Source organism: Toxorhynchites rutilus, chromosome 1, assembly GCF_029784135.1.
Source record: "Toxorhynchites rutilus septentrionalis strain SRP chromosome 1, ASM2978413v1, whole genome shotgun sequence".
Lineage (NCBI taxonomy): Eukaryota > Metazoa > Arthropoda > Insecta > Diptera > Culicidae > Toxorhynchites > Toxorhynchites rutilus.
Genome location: NC_073744.1, coordinates 192,508,477 through 192,525,460, shown reverse-complemented (window position 1 = coordinate 192,525,460; position 16,984 = coordinate 192,508,477). Strand labels below are relative to the sequence as shown.

General features: G+C 34.4%; 1 protein-coding gene across 3 annotated transcripts in view; it reads left to right on the top strand.

Annotated features, from left to right (window-relative positions):
* The window catches only part of LOC129762698 (uncharacterized), a 363,476-nt gene that overhangs the window by 204,328 nt on the left and 142,164 nt on the right, over positions 1-16,984 (top strand). For all 3 annotated transcript variants that reach the window (XM_055761201.1, XM_055761200.1, XM_055761199.1), the window contains one exon: positions 13,901-15,114. In XM_055761201.1, the coding sequence (XP_055617176.1) occupies positions 13,902-15,114 (1,213 nt within the window). In that variant the 5' untranslated portion in view covers position 13,901. The remainder of the gene's footprint in view (positions 1-13,900; positions 15,115-16,984) is intronic.

Sequence of the window (16,984 nt, the reverse complement as noted above, 5' to 3'; positions counted from 1 at the left end):
AAATCATAAACCATATAAACTAAATAATAAATCGCTGAAAATTGCAGACAATCGTGATTGAAAGAAAAACAAAAATATTGCAAATAATTTTTGCAATTTTTAACAAATTATATAACCTCTAGCTAACTTTGCAGAGTTCATCCGCGTTGACGGCATTGAACTTTGTGGATGTCGATGGGAAGCAAAAAAAAAGATAATAAATTTTTAAGGCAAATAAACACACTTCCAATGTGAAAATTATAAATGAAAATTTACTTATCTGTATTCAACTATGTATTGCATGTCATTGAGTAACACTTTTTTTCGCAAATGGTGAATAAATGTTGAATGAAAATTGTGTCTCATCATTATTTTATATCAAATGGTTCAGTTTTAGTTAAGATATCAGTAAATTTATAGAAAAAAAGGTATAGATCAGTCATGCGTATTTAAAATAATAGAATATCATCTTTTTTTTTTAATTTTAACAATTTAAAACTACATTTTGGACCTGACAATTTGATAGCAATTTAATGTGATTCACAAGCACGAATGTCACCACCAGACTGCGACACTGTGCGTTTGTCATCACGGATTCGGAAATTGTCTGACAATCGCCACCATTTGTGCACTTTTTTCAGTTCTTAATTGAACAATAATTCACATCGGTTTTAAAAACTCTGCCATGTTTTAGATAGGCGGAAATTGCACATTACCCAGCACTCGATGCATAGATTTTGGACGAAGGGTCTGTCTATTTGTATTCTCGGAGGCTTAAAAACAAACCCATTTCCTGACGAGCTAATCCCCACGTTCGTACGCATCGGAAGCCAATTTCTGGTCCCATCAATCCTCCGTAACGAGATTTGCTGCGTCGAAAGAGAGAACTCGGTGAATGAACGAACACGGCCAGGATTCACAAGTGGGTAGCGTTGCAAAAGCTCCGGACGGCCATACTCCCACACTCGATCGATGCATTTTGTGTTGGAGTGTTGTTTTTTTCAAAAAAAAAATTGAGTATTGATTGTGTCGATGGATTAGCCCGATATCACGTACATTTGCAATGGGATGCGCGCCCATGGCGCGATTGAAAATAGCTTTTTAATGAAGCCATTTCCAGCAGGAAATGCGGCCCCAATCGATTCGGATCCGTTCCGTGGGTTTGTGTAACTATATGTTCGCTACACATGCAGATAATCCAACAATGTAGAACACAAATACAGAACAAAAAAGCCGGAACGCGAGATTAGCTTAATCATGATAATTTTTATGGGCGATTATTAGCGACGATTAACATTGTCCCCTGTTGTGTTTCTGTGGGACCTGAGCTCACATTGGGAGAACTTCATTAGTGTCCTCTTAATTAAGGCTGTAGTAATTAAGCCACTCGTTTGCACTTGCTGAGCCACGATAAAACTAAATTGAAAATTTCAAGACGGAAAATTAACCATTCTTCTGTAGCAACGGTTGGTCGCATTGATTGGTGCAATTTTCCGCTGGTTACGGAATCGGCGAAGCGTCTGTGTTGCATTCCCACTGAGACCACTTGTAAGCGTTTTATGGTTTTGTTCGCTAGTTCTTCGGGGACCCGATATTGTTAGGTTAGGGTAGTTGAAATACGTAATCAGTGGAACCGGCATTCGCTCTGAGCAAGAAAGTCAATTACAGGGGATTCATTTCACTCTCCAGAGATGCGCCTTCCTTATTAGTGTACAAATGAATTTCGCACAGGCGGTCCAGTCCAAATTAAAAAAAGACGAAAATTGAAAAATAAATTTTTTTTTTAATTTAGAGGCAATTGAAAAAAAACAAAATCTCAAATTAGAAGCTTTGAAATTCAACAGCTCAAAATTTGAAAGCTAAAAATTTAAATGGAAAAAAGCTCTAAAACTAACATTCTCAAGAATTTAAAACCTCAAAAATTCGAAAGCTCAATATAAATTAAAGCACAAAATTGTAAACATTCGTGGCCTCTAAATTAAAAAAAAAACTCAGCAACTCACACATTTGAAACCTCAAAACAAAATAAAAAAAATAGAGAGCTCCAAAATTTAAAAGCTATGTTTCAAAGATCATGAATAAAAAAGCTCAACATTTAAAAAGTACGGAAAACTGGAAACCGAATTTTTAGGTTTCGAGTTTTCCAGTAATTTTTGAGGTATTGAATTATTGAGCTCTTGAAATTTATATCTAATTTTTATTTTTGATCTAATTTTTCAAAAAAAAAAGCTCAAAACAATCGAAGGCTCAACATTTAAAAGCCCAATATTTATAAAAAAATCATGATTTTGAAACCCCAAAAAATCGGAGCTTAAAAATTCAAAAACTCAAGGATTTACAAGCTCAACATTTGAAACCTCAGAACAAAATTATAATTAAAAAGTTAAAAGCTCCATATTTCAAAAGCTCAGTATAAAAGATCAGAAATTAAAAAAGGTCACAATTTAAAAAGAAAATAGATCAACATAAAAAATTCAAAGGCTCGGCGAAACTTGCGAATCTTTAAAGCTTAAAAAATTAAAACTTCCGAAACTGAATTTGGATGCTCGAAACTTTGGAGGTTCAAAAACATTTTAGGTCAAAAATTCAACGCTCAAAAATGAAAAATTCATTCAAAATTAGGAGTCTTAAAAATTCTAAACTCCAGAAATTATAGATATTAAAAAATTTTCAAAAACCGACAATTCAGCTTAAAGTTTCGAAAACTCAAGATCTCAAAAATAGTAAGACTGTAAAATTTCAGAGGTGACGAATTTCATGCCAACTCGTCGGAGGAGTTGGAAGCACCATCTCAGATAGTAGTGAAACGTTGTGGGTGTAAAGACATGGGTCATTTAAGCAAATTTGCATACTTGAAATATTCGAAAATCAATTAGACTACTTTTTGGAAGAAGCCAATTTTTTTTTTCTTAATTGTTTACAAAAATGTATAACTTAAAAACTGTACCTACAGAATTCTTGTCAAAGAATGAAATGTAGGAAATTGTTTAAATTTTCACAATAAATTACCAAAAAAATTTTGGAATAAAATTTCGCTGACAAATAAGTTATATTAAAAATTAAAATTCATTTTTCTCGAAATACATCGGAAGATGGGCACTTCTACAGGGAAAAAGTTTTTCGAACAACAACTTTTTCATGTTTTCTTTGAAAAAAATACAACTTATCCTAATTTTGTTTAAAGTCAAGATAGCAGTATAGTGTATTTGACAAAGTTTTAGATCTTGTTAAAAAATAAACTTTTGTCGAAGACATCAACTTTCTATCTTTTATAGTTTTTTGGAACATATGTCATTTTTTGTATGAAGACTCCTGAAAAAAAATGTTTTGCTCGTAACAATTTTCTGTGTAAATTCTCACGTTTGACATGTTCTTGACATGTTTCTAAACAGAGAAAAGTTAGTAGAGCATTTAAAATGCAATAATTTATACAAAAAAAAATGTTACGAATTGAAAATTAATAGCATTTTTTCAAAGAAAAACATGAAAAAGTTGTTGTTCGAAAAGCTTTTTCCATGTAAATGTGCCCATCGTTCGATGTATGGAAAACTTGTTGAAAAAGTTTAAGGGCTATCTGTATCTATTTCTTTCAGAATTTTAAAAGCATATGTTTTCGAGAAAAATGAATTTTAATTTTCAAAATATTTTTTTTTCATTTAAATTTTTTTCCAAAAAAATTTTTGATAATTTTTAATGAAAACCAAAATAATTTCCTGCATTCCATTCCTTGACTAAAATTTTGTAGGCCCGATATTTTTTGTAATTTTTTTTAAATTTTGGTTGATCCAACTTTTATTCGAAAAATCTTGATTTAAAATCTATAACATCTACAAAAAGATGGTCAGAGGATGAAATGTAGGAAATTACCTAGGTTTTCATCAAAAATTATGAAAGATTTTTTTGGAAAAAAATTTCATTTAAAAAAATATTTTGAAAATTGAAATTCATTTTTCTCGAAAACATATGCTTTTAAAATTCTGAAAAAAATAGATATAAATAGCGCTTAGAATTTCCAACAGTTTTTCCACACTTCGGACGATGGGCATATTTACGCGGAAATTTTTTTTTTGAACAACATTTTTTTTTTTGAAAAAATACTATTAATGTTTCATTCGTAACATTTATATGTATAAAATATGGTAAATTTACATGCTCTGCTAGCATTTCTCTATTTGGAAACAGGTCAAGAACATGTCAAACGTGAGAATTTACACACAAAAATGTTACGAGCAAAACATTATTTTTTTCAGGAGTCTTCATACAAAAATGACTTAAATTCCAAAAACTATAACAGATTAGAAAGTTGACGTCTTCGACGAAAGTTCACATTTTACTAAGATCTAAAACTTTGTCGAATACACTGTATCGCTATCTTGACATTTAACAAATTATTAAACAAAATTAGGATTAGTTTAACTTTTTTCAAAGAAAATATAAAAAAAGTTGTTGTTAGAAAAACTTTTTCCCTGTAAAAGTGCCCATCTTCCGATGTATGGACGATTTGTTGGAAATATTATGGGCTTTTCATATATATATATTTATGGGAATTAAAAAAAAGTTTTTGAGAAAACTGAATTTTGATTGTTAAAATAACTTTTTTTTCAGCGATTTTTTTCCAAAAAATTGTTGGTATTATTTCATAAAAATTTAAACAATTTCCTACATTTCATCCTTTGACATGATTTTTGTAGGTATCATAGTCGTTAAGTTATATTTTTTTATAAAAATTCAAGAAAAAAATTTTGGCTTTTTCTAAAATGTTGTTTAGTTATTTTTCGAATATTTCAAATATGCAAAGTTGCTTAAATGACCCTCGTCTTTACACCCACAACGTTCCACTGCTATCTGAGATGGTGCTGCCAACGGCCAATCGAGTTGGCATGGAATTCGTCAGGTAGCAAATTTAGAAGCTAAAGAATTCAAAAGCTAAAATAAACTACAAAAAATCAAAAGCTTATTTATAGGCTCAAAAATATAGAAACTGAAAAAAAAGCTTCAAATTCCAGTAGGACAATAATTTAGAAATCAAAAAACATAGAAAAAAACTTCAATAATTGAGAACCCAAAGAACCCCTATGTGGTTTGACGTAGGATCTATAGTGAAAAACGTACGTTTTCGATTAATTCACGCCATTCTCAAAAGATCGGAGATAAAAATTTGACAAAAATACTGAATGTGTATCTTACTATGTTGTATCAAAAAATATTATCAAAAAAAAAATTTCATCAAAAATTTTATTACTAAAAAAATATTGAAATTTTGAATTTTTTTTTTTGGATTTAGAGATTCAGTACTACTCTAATTCATATTTTAATGTGTTTCTACGGCTTTTCTAGATATGTGTGATTTTTTTCAGATTTTTTTCAGTGTTGCGCGGTATCAAAAAATATTTTTTTTATATTTCCAAAGAGTGGTTAGGTAAGGGAATAAAAAGTGCCCCCAAACCAAATCACTAGCTGTATGGCAAATATTGTAAAGGATTTCGCTATAGATCCTACGTCGAACCACATAGGGGTTCAAATAAACCGCCAAAATTTCTTATTTAATATCCTTTACAATATTTGTCATACAGCTAGTGATTTGGTTTGGGGGCACTTTTTACTCCCTTACCCGGCCAGGCCCTTTATTTTCAAAGCTCTAAACCTCAGAAGCTGTTTTGAGGCTTAAAAAATTAGAACCTAAAAAATTGAACAGCTCGGAATTTGAAAGTTCAAAACTTCCAAAAAAACAAACCAACAAACCAAACCAACACTTTAGAACTGAGAATTTAAAAAAACTCAGAGGTTCAAAAATTTTAAAACCCAAAAATTGAGCTGAAAATTTGAAAAACTCTAGATCTCAAAAATGGTAAATCTATAAGATTTCGAAGCTAGAGAATTCAGAAGCTAATGAATTCAAAAATTCTGATTTACGATGTTTTGCCATTTTTTTTTTATTATTGCTTAAAAAAAATAATTTACGATTTTTTGTGCAATTCTGAATTTATAACTTTTGCAAATTTTCAGCTATTTTTGCTATTTCTATTTCCATTTTTTTGCAATTTTCTCACCACGATTTTTTGCAACCTTCTGCGATTTTTGGCAATTTCCCCTTATATTGAATATTTTTTGCAATCTTGAATTTATATTTTTTTGAAATTTTCGATTTACGCTTTACGATTTTCTTGCATTTATATGTATTTTTTAAAGCGTCTGCTTAAGATCTTTGCTTTTTCAATTTTAATTTTTTTTATTTAAATTTTACGATTTTTTACGGTATTCAATTTCCGGTTCTGGCATTTTTTTTACAATTTCTTCAATTACGATTTTTCTGCAATTTTAAATTTATGCTCTATTTTTTTGGAATGTTCTATTCTGATGCCACAGTAATGCTAGCTGTGCTTGAGAACCCTTTTGTAGCTTTTTTTCACATCGATCGGTTCTGTAATTACCGCATCTATACAGAACATACAGACGGTCAAACATTCATTATTCAACAGCCATTCCATGTCAAATCGATCTCCCAAACGAAACTTTTGCTCTTATTTTGCTCAAACATCGTGTATTTGTTCCTTTTCGAACAATTCTAGGCAAGTGCTCCAGCCTGAATAAAGTTGATTTGGAAATTTTTATTGTTGTTAATTTTGAAGAATATACCTTTTTCCGAAAACTTCTCTTTAATCACTGGACCGATTTTCGACCTATTACCAGCAAATGAATGATTTTTTAGTGATCTTTCTTAGTATTTTCACAGAAAGTTCACTTAAATGTGATTAATGCTGATAATATATCGGAACCCAAAAAATTCAGTAAAATACAAATTTAACTTCAAAGCTCTAAACCTCAAAAGCAGTTTTGAAACTTTAAAAAATTAGAACCTAAAAATTGAACAGCTCGGAATTTGAAAGTTCAAAACTTAAAAGGTCAAAAAAACCAACGCTTTGAAACTGAAAATCTAAACAAATTCAGAGGCTCAAAAATTTTAAATTCCAAAAATTACAGATATTCAGTATTTTAAAACCCCAAAATTGAGCTAAAAATTTGAAAAACGGTAGATCTTAAAAATGGAAAAACTCGAAAATTTCAAAGCTAGAAAATTCAGAAGCTAATGAGTTCAAAAGCCAAAAAAATCAAACGTTCAAAAAATTCAAAAGGTTATAAATATTACGGGCTCAAAAATATAGAAACGAAAAAAACTAAAAGTTCAGTTATTTTTTAAGTCAAATTTAATTTCAATGCTCTAAACCTCAAAAGCTGTTTTAAAGCTTAAAAAATTACAATCTAAAAAATTGAACAGTCCGGAATTTGAAAGTTCAAAACTTAAAAGGCCAACGCTTTAAATTCAAAACTGAAAATCTAAAAAAAAATCAGAGGTTCAAAAATTTCAAATTCCAAAAATTAGAGATATTAAAAATTTTAAAACCCAAAATTTGAGCTAATTTGAAACAGTGTAGATCTTAAAAATGGTTAGACTCTAAAACTTCAAAGCTAGATAATTCAGCTAATGCTAATGAATCAAAAATCTAAGCTAATGCTAATGAATTAAAAATCAAAAAAAAAATCAAACGTGCGAAAAATTCAAAAGGTTTTAATTAATTTACAGGCTCAAAACTATAGAAACGAAAAAAAACTAAAAGTTCAGTTATTCAAAAGCTACAAAATTTAATATTTTAAAAATTTAGTAGCTCAACAATTTAGCTCAAAAAGCAAGAAAATGCGGAACTTCAAAAATTCAAGAGTGCAAAAATAAAAAGCTTAAAAATAATAAAAAGTCAAAAATTCTAAAGGTCTAAATTTATTATAATTTAATTTATACCTTTCTGAATCATATTTCGGACGCTTAAGGCATTTGATGCTGAAAACAGATCTAAACTTTATGTACAAGTACTATTTGATTAAAATTTTTACTAAATTAGTTCGATAAGCTTTTAAGCTTTCTACTTTGGTGCCTATTTGATTAAAAACATATAAACAATTATCGAATAACAATGTTTTTCAATTGAAGCGGATATGAATCAAATTTCGGACACTATTTATGGAAAAAATCAAATTTCGGACAGAGTGAATTCAAATTTCGGACACTCTGTTTGCATAAATGTTTCTTGTGATTTTAAACTCAACTTGCAGTTTTGTACAATTTCTAATGCAATAAATCAAACATGAGAAAAATGAAGTGTTCGGATATTTTGGTTATTGTTCTAGGTATATTTGAAGATGTTTTTTTTTTTCATTTTTTGAATGAACGAATCATCGGTACCTTGATGGTGGTATCGGCTCTGAAGCAATGGAGTGTCGCAGAACGAATTCCTAAGAATATTTTGAAACTTCAGGACAACACTTAAAGCGTTACATAGGGGTTTTTGAAAATTCGAAAAAAATCCAAAATGGCTAAATCTGTCGATTAATACCTGAGATATCGATACCATCAGCTGAAAAACCATGATTTCGAGAAAAACGCGAACAAAAATTCGTACAACAATACTATATCCCTTAAGCTGATCTCATACTTTTGACTGTAACATTCCAACGAAATCGAATATCGAAAAACCGTTTTCGGACAAAATTTCTGAGAACATAAGCTTCCCAAAAATGCAAAAATAAAAACTCGATTTTTTCGACTTTCCTGATCGGGGTCCTCTCTTAACCGCAATAGAGCCTGTTTTGATTTTCATCTGCTTCCTTCGTCCCTCAAAAAATATATTCTATTACTATTAATTACAATATTACTAGTATATATTTATATATCTCAAATGCACTCTCATCCATCCGCTTCCATCCGCCCACATCCGTTTTGCATATTGGCCAACACTGATTCTAAGGATTTCCTGAGGATTTTGGATTCTGGCTACGGATAGATGATCCTGCTCGAAAGGCATCCGAAGCGTCTTCAACTGAAAACACACATTGTAGTATCACCAATTTTAATTGTCCGAAATATGACTCGTAGGAAAAACATTCGAATCAAATTTCGGACATTTTATATAATAATTTTTTGAAGAAAAATTACAATACACTTCATTATGTTTTATAATCAAGGGATGAAACACGAGAGAAATTGAACTATTAATAAACGGTTTTATTCTACCTGCTCACGCTAAACGAACGTCAAAAACAAACAATAATGAGTAAAGGGTGTGTCACATCAAATTGCATCACGGAAAAAACGCTGTAGAAATTCGCCCAGTAGACCGATCCTTTTGAAAATTTTAGACAGTAAAATAAAAACTATTAAACAACTTTTGGCATTTTCTTTTTATTCATACTTCGAGCCCAAGCCCGTATACTCGCACCTTCCTCTTTACCCCGTCCATAAGGTTCTGTACAACGTCAGGTTGTAGTTTTTTTTTTAACAGAAATCCATTTTCTCTTGAAGTCCGCCTCCGATTTGACAACTTTTGGGTTCTTCCGGAGGGCCTGCTTCATAACCGCCCAATATTTCTCTATTGGGCGAAGCTCCGGCGCGTTGGGCGGGTTCATTTCCTTTGGCACGAAGGTGACCCCGTTGGCTTCGTACCACTCCAACACGTCCTTTGAATAGTGGCACGAAGCGAGATCCGGCCAGAAGATGGTCGGGCCCTCGTGCTGCTTCAATAGTGGTAGTAAGCGCTTCTGTAGGCACTCCTTAAGGTAAACCTGCCCGTTTACCGTGCCGGTCATCACGAAGGGAGCGCTCCGCTTTCCGCAAGAGCAGATCGCTTGCCACACCATGTACTTTTTGGCAAACTTGGATAGTTTCTGCTTGCGAATCTGCTCCGGAACGCTGAATTTGTCCTCTGCGGAGAAGAACAACAGGCCCGGCAGCTGACGAAAGTCCGCTTTGACGTAGGTTTCGTCGTCCATTACCAGGCAATGCGGCTTCGTCAGCATTTCGGTGTACAGCTTCCGGGCTCGCGTCTTCACCACCAGGTTTTGCCTTTCGTCGCGGTTAGAAGCCTTCTGAACCTTGTATGTACGCAGGCTCTCCCGCTGCTTGGTCCGCTGGACGAATGAACTTGACAAATTCAGCTTATTGGCGACATCCCGGACCGAACTTCTCGGAACTTCTCGGATCACGTCTAAACTGCTTAACTACGCGCTTGTGATCTTTTTCACTGATGGAGCATCCATTTTTGCCGTTCTTCACCTTCCGGTCGATGGTTAGGTTCTCGAAGTATCGTTTTAGTACTCTGCTGACCGTGGATTGGACGATTCCCAGCATCTTACCGATGTCCCGATGTGACAACTTCGGGTTCTCGAAATGAGTGCACAGGATTAATTCACGACGCTCTTTTTCGTTCGACGACATTTTTCCAAATTTACGAAAAATTGACAGTGAAGCATGGCCAACGTGATCTATACACTCTCATCTGATTATAAGCGAAAGCTGAAGATATAATTGCTAAAAAGTAAATTTCTACAGCGTTTTTTCCGTGATGCAATTTGATGTGACACACCCTTTAGTGCTGTTAGATTTTTGCCTGCTATGCTATAATTTAAAAGTAAATCTAATATAAAATGATAGTGAATCCAAGGGGATAATCTAAAGAATCAATTGTGATATTAATTTAACAGTTATATCATCAGGGCATTAAGTATTTCAAGATATTATTACAAAGTGTCCGAAATATGATACTGTCCGAAATATGATTCAGAACGGTAATTTAGGAACCAAAAACAACCTCAATAATTTAGAAACCACGAAATTTTAAAAGTAACAAATTTGAACGCTCAAGAATTCAGAAGCTAGAAAATTCAGAAGTTCAAAGCTTAAATCTCCAACGATCGAAAAATCGAAAACTCAGAAGACTAAGAAGCTCAAAATTAAAAAGACGGGTGGGTAATGTCGGGGACATAACCGGAGTGACGTAGGACTATACAAAGGGGACAGCTTTTGTTAAATATATATTTTAAATATATTGTTTTATTTTCTTCTCCTACGTGAATACCTACCTATCTACCTTAAAAATGGATTAGTTTACTGTTTACTCTTCATGAATATGTTGATGGTTCTGAAAAGAACCTTTGGTGTTGTGTTTTTGTTATCACTCGATATTTCCATCTTGTTCGGTTAAACCTTCCTGTTTAGCTATTGCGTTTGCCACTCGCCACAGCTTTCACAGTTGGAAAATTTCTTCCCATCCAGCTTGTGACATGTTGTTCAGTAAATTACATTTGATGCGACGTGCCGGAGAAACACTTTGCCACTCACTGAAACTAATTGTTGCCTTGATGAGAGCCGAACCGAAGCTGCTCTGTTCTTGATGCGGGTTTTCTGATTGTCGTGAGCAGCTTTGCAAGCCAACTCGAGCACTCCGACGGCCGAAACTCTATAATCGCTGTTAGGTATACTGGTGCTCCGGCACCAATCCGTTTGGCCTAGTTACCCTTGCGGAGCAATCAGTGAATGCGACCAACAGGGAACTGGAGACCTGCACGGTTCGAGTGAGACTTTGCCTTTCCCTTAACTTGTTCTCCTTTGTTACGTCCACGATGCCGATGCCGTACAACCACACGGGTTTACGGTTTGAAAGAAAATAAGATATTTTTTTGGGTTCCGCGTGTTTTATATTCTAGCGGTACACACTCACAGGATAGAGACAAATCGGCAGACTCAGCCAGAGGGGCGAGTCCAACGAGACGAACGAATGAGCGTTAAAAGGGAGCGATGGCAAAAAAATACATTCATTACGATTTGTTCGCTCGTTGGATTCACATGCAGGCTAAAAAGGGTCCTTTTCAGGATCACAAAATTATCTTCAAGGGAAGGAAGGTCTTGAATTATAGAGACTTTAAACTTTTGCAGTTCATTCGTCTCTAGCCTTGAGAAAGGCCCTTTGAAAACTCTACTCTACTCTATTAATCTACTCCAGCGCTACCACCTCCGCCCTCTTGCCTTGAGAAAGGCACTCGATCCCTCGCCGTCCAGCTCGTCCAGCAACGATGTTGTCCAGTCGGTGTCCACACAAAGAATGTATCTTCAATCTAAAGAGTTTATTGTTTTGTTATCACTCGATATCCCCATCTTGTTCGGCTAAACCTTGCTGTTTAGCGATTGCATTTGCCACTCGCCACAGCTTTCACAGTTGGAAAATTTCTTCCCATCCAGCTTGTGACATATTTTACAGTAAATTACATTCAATGGCACGTCGCATTACCACCACTCAGTATCGGATTGGAGGTAATTTTAACCTGTAATTGAACATTTGCGATGACAGTGGTACAGTGTCGACCTTCAATGTGGGGTCATAATTTGGACCCCGAACTCTATGTTTACAAAAATGTCCAACTAAATATGTCGCATTACTGGTCCGACCAATTAGCTAAATGTCGAGATAAGTGTAAATTACTGTACTTTCAATCTAGAAGCAATTTAAGAATTGGTGAAAATCAATAAGCTCAGAACAACTGCCAAATTCACATACTCATCATATCCTGGCAAACAAATTATGAAAAAATCAATTTGTGTTTTATTATTATTTTGGATATTGTTTTAGAAAGCATTGAACTGTATTTCCTAAACTCTTTTTTGGAAGGTTTAATGGCCCTGAAAAGCGCCTTGTTTTATGGAATGGTTCCGATTTAGAAAACTCAGTACTCGTGGTTTTGAAAAAAAAAACATTTCGAACGCCCTCGATGCCGCCTTGTTCTGGATTTGCCACCAAAGCAGTTTGTATAAAGAACAAACTTTTTTCTTTTGCTACCTGATGCCGTTTTGCGATTGCGTTTGCCACTCGCCACTCGCTGCAACTGCCTGTTGTCTTGATGTGTTCTGTTTTGAATGCGGTTTTTCTTATCGTCGCAAGCTGCTTTACCAGCCAACTCGATCACTTCGGCGGCCGAAACTATATAACGCCGGCTAGGTGGACTGGTGCACTGGTACTAACGCGCTCGGCCTAGCTACCCTTGCGGGGAACTCCATATCAACACGGTTCGAGCGGGATTTTGCCTTTCCCTACACTTTTCCTCCTTTACCATGTCCAGACATGGCTGCTTGGGTTGGTTTGTTGATGTGTTGTGATGCGAACCGATGTGGTGTACGGTTTGAATGAGAATGATCGTTACGGCAGCGGAGCGGGGATTTTTAAGCTGACTGGCTGGCTCGAGAATTACGCATGTGTGAGACTGCGACCAATGTTTCGTTCATTTTTTCTTTTTCCTTTCCAATCGTGCTTCATTCTATTTCGCTGCTGCTCTGGTTGCCCGTTTTGGTCGGTACGATTTGAGGAGCACAAAATGGACCAATCAAAAATGGGCACATAGTGCATTTTGACAATGCTTGATATTCCACAATTATTCAATTATTTATCTCAAGAAAAATGAAATGTTATTCGTTATGATAGATACGTAGATATATTTCCTATCAATTGATGCAAAAACCTTTGCGATCTATTGAGAAATGCTCGAGTTATAAGCGTTCCAAATCTTGCATTTTTTCCTACTTGTTCAGTGCCTAGATTTTCATTTCACCCCCTATATCTTCCGGTTTGACGTAGTCCTACGTCAAAAAAAAATTTGGAAGGAGGTCAAAAATTTAGAAGCTCGAATAATTTAAAATGTCAAAAATTCAAAAGGTCAAACATTCAGAAGCTCGAAATTGAAAAATTCAAAATACCAAAGATTAAAAATTGTAAATCTTGTAAAATCGCTCGAAAAATCGAAGATCTCGTGTAAAGCTTGAACATTCGAAATAAAAAATAAAAAAAAATCCAGAGCCTCAAATTTAAAATTTAGAAAATGAAATAGATGAATATTTTGAATTTCAAAAATTTAAAAAGTTAGTTGTTAAAAAATTACATATCTCAACTTTTAAAAAGCTTTAATATTGAATAGGAGCAAATAAAAAATCAAATGTAACAAATTCCAAAGCTCGAAACGTTATACAACGAATACGACTGTGGCGTTTGTGATAATGATTAATTAACGACTAATTCGTTTCACTTCCCCATCTGATTCTCTTTTGCAGAATGTATCACACGTCGTCCTCAACGCTGTCATCAGAAACACATGCTGCCACACTGCCAAGACCATCGGCCGGTGGCCATCAGAAGCTCCATCAACACCACCATTACCAGCAGCAGCATCAGCATCAGCATTATCCGTTTCATTCATCTACCCATCCGCCGGGTGCCGGTGCGAGTCTCAAAATCAGAGTTCCACCCCCGCACGGAACGTCATCTTCACTATCAACAGTACCAGCGACAGAGACAGGCGCGGCAGATGCCCCAAACAGACTGAAGACGAGCCACAATCAAACTCACTTCCCAGAACACCACCAGCAGCAGAGACCAGTCGTGTACCAGGGCGGCGGTCATTCGAACCAACAACAACAACAACAACAACAGCAGCAGCAGCTGAAGGCCGGGCCAAGACCCAATTACGGTGCCTATACGACAAACACTTTACCGCGGGGGCCTTATCTTCAGTATAAGTATAACAATATTAGCAGTATTCCGATCAGTGACAATAATTGCAAGCACGACCAGCAGACCAAGCAGATCGAGGCACTGCGCAGCGAATTCCTAGAGCTGGCCACCAGTCGTGTCCAGCAGCAGCAGCGGAAACAGCAACAGCTGCACCAACTTGCAACTGAACATTTCAACAACAACAACAACAACATTAACATCAATTCCGGAGGTTCCTCCAATGGTGGCGACGATCGGGACTCGCCACGAAGCACCAATTCAGGGTCCTCCGCGGCCACGGCGATCACTGCGATCGTAGGCACAGTCGGAGCTTACCAACATCAGCACCAGCAATCGCAATCGCAATCGCAACCGCATCAACAGAATAATCAACAAGACTGCGCTAGTAATAGTAATAGCAATAGTAGTAGTAAACATCATCACTACCATCATCAACAACAACACCAGCAACATCAGCGTCATCATCAGCAGCATTACCCTCCCCATCTTCAGACCAATGTTAACAATCCGCCGCAGCAAATGAACCCGAACATTGCTGTTCCCCCATCAATCCCTGGAGGAGGAGTCAGTAGCAGAGGGGGAACCCTTGAGAGAGGGGGTGGAAGCAGAGGGGGAAGCGGGCGGAGTGCCAGCAGCTACAACCTGAGCTTCGTGACGCTAGCGGATGTGGTGGCCCTCAAGAGGATCAGCCAGGCCGAGGGTTGGGCCCTGCTGTGTCAGTCGGTGCAGGCGCTGCAGGATCTGTTTCTGGCGGGTGAGTGAGAGCTTTTTTACTTATCTGATGATATTTGTTTTCTGATGAAATGAGGAATCAATCAGCATGAAAGAAAGTGTGGCTTCCTTCTATTTTAGGTGATAATCTTAGTCTGAACTGTTTCCAACGAAATTCATGGAAACTATGTCCACTCCTTGGATCTCTAATGATTCAATTTCTAAAAAATTAATTTATTTAAATATGCCTGTTTACTTTGGCAGACTGTGGGAGGCAGCTGAGAAAGTAACCCAGAAAGACTTGTATCAGCTTGGAAATAAACGCATAATATTAAACATTAACTATCAAAACAGTTAAATCAACGAATCGAGAAGACTGTTATCACAACCCACCCGACAACCGACACAATTTGACGATGGCTTCAAAAGTACGTGAAATAACTGTGTTATAATCTATAGAATTGTCGTGGCTTTAAAAACTTAACTTAAGAGCTTTTACATTGATCAAATTGGTGGAAATCACTGAGAAAAGAGAATTTCAACGAAATTCTCAATATCCGATTTGTTGCAACTTACGACTTCCTTGGTATTATTTTTTTTTGCAATTTGCAATTTTTTGAATTTATAATTTTTTTTTACTTTTTTCAATTCACGATCTGCTGCACTTCACGCTTTGTTGCATTTTTTGTAATTTTTAAAAAATATGTTAAAATTAACGCTTTTTTCGCAATTGATTTTTTTTCAATTTATGATTCGCATCAATTTACATTATTCTCAAATGACGTTTTTCCCCAATCAAACAATATGTGGTTTTTTCAATTAACAACTTTTGTGTTTTATAGTTTTTTCGAAGTTATGATTTTTTGCAATTTGCGATTTTTTGCAGTCTACAATTTTTATTTGAAGTTTATCTTTTTTTCTTCAATTTATCATTCGTTTCTACTAAAGTTTTTTCAACAATTTTTGTGTTTATTTTTTTTTTTTGAATTTTATTTTTTTTAAACACGCGTTTTTTTTCAATTTAAGTTTCTATTTTTTAAATTGACGATCCATGATTCTACCTTTTTCACGCAATACACGATATCCTGGAATATTTATGGTTTATTTCTTGTATTTTTTTTATTACAATCTCCGATTCTATCGAATTACGATGCTTTCAAGTTGCAATTTTTTGTTATTTTGAAAGTTTTCAATTTAGGTTTTTTTTCTGATTTAAAATTTATTAATTAGTTTTTTTTTCGCCAAATTACCTTTTTTGCATTATACCATTTTTGTCAATTTGCGTTTTTTTTTTCAATTGAGATTTCTTGTTTCTTTTTTTAAAGTTGAAATTCAGTTTATCATCTTTTGCTAATTTTTGAAACATATTTTTTTCTGGCGATTTACTATGATTTTTCATCAATTCGGGTTTTGATAAATTTTTTTTCAATTGTTTTTCGAAATTGAATTTGGTTCAATTTACGTTATTTTACAAATAACGGTTTTCTCGATTTACAATTAATCGAGTTACCGATCATGAAATTAACATTTTTTATTCAATTTGAGTTTTTTTTTTCAATTTACGATTTCACAATTTAGTATTTTGTTGCTAGTTGCAATTTTTTTCGTATTTATATTTATATTTCTTGCAACTTTTGAATTTTTGTAATATTTGTTATGTTCTCTTATACGATTTACGTTTGTACATATTCTATTCAATTTTTGTCTTTTACGTATTATGTATTGCAGTAAATTTTTTGATTTACAATTATCTGGCAATTGAAAACTTTCAAATTTCTCGAATTGAATTGTTTTTGAATTGTTTGCTTTTGTTTTTTCTTATTTTGTCAAATTGACATAATTTTTTTGAAATTCGGGTTTTTTTAAGTTAGCGAATTTCAATTAATTTAAATTTATTGAATTTATTTAAGTAA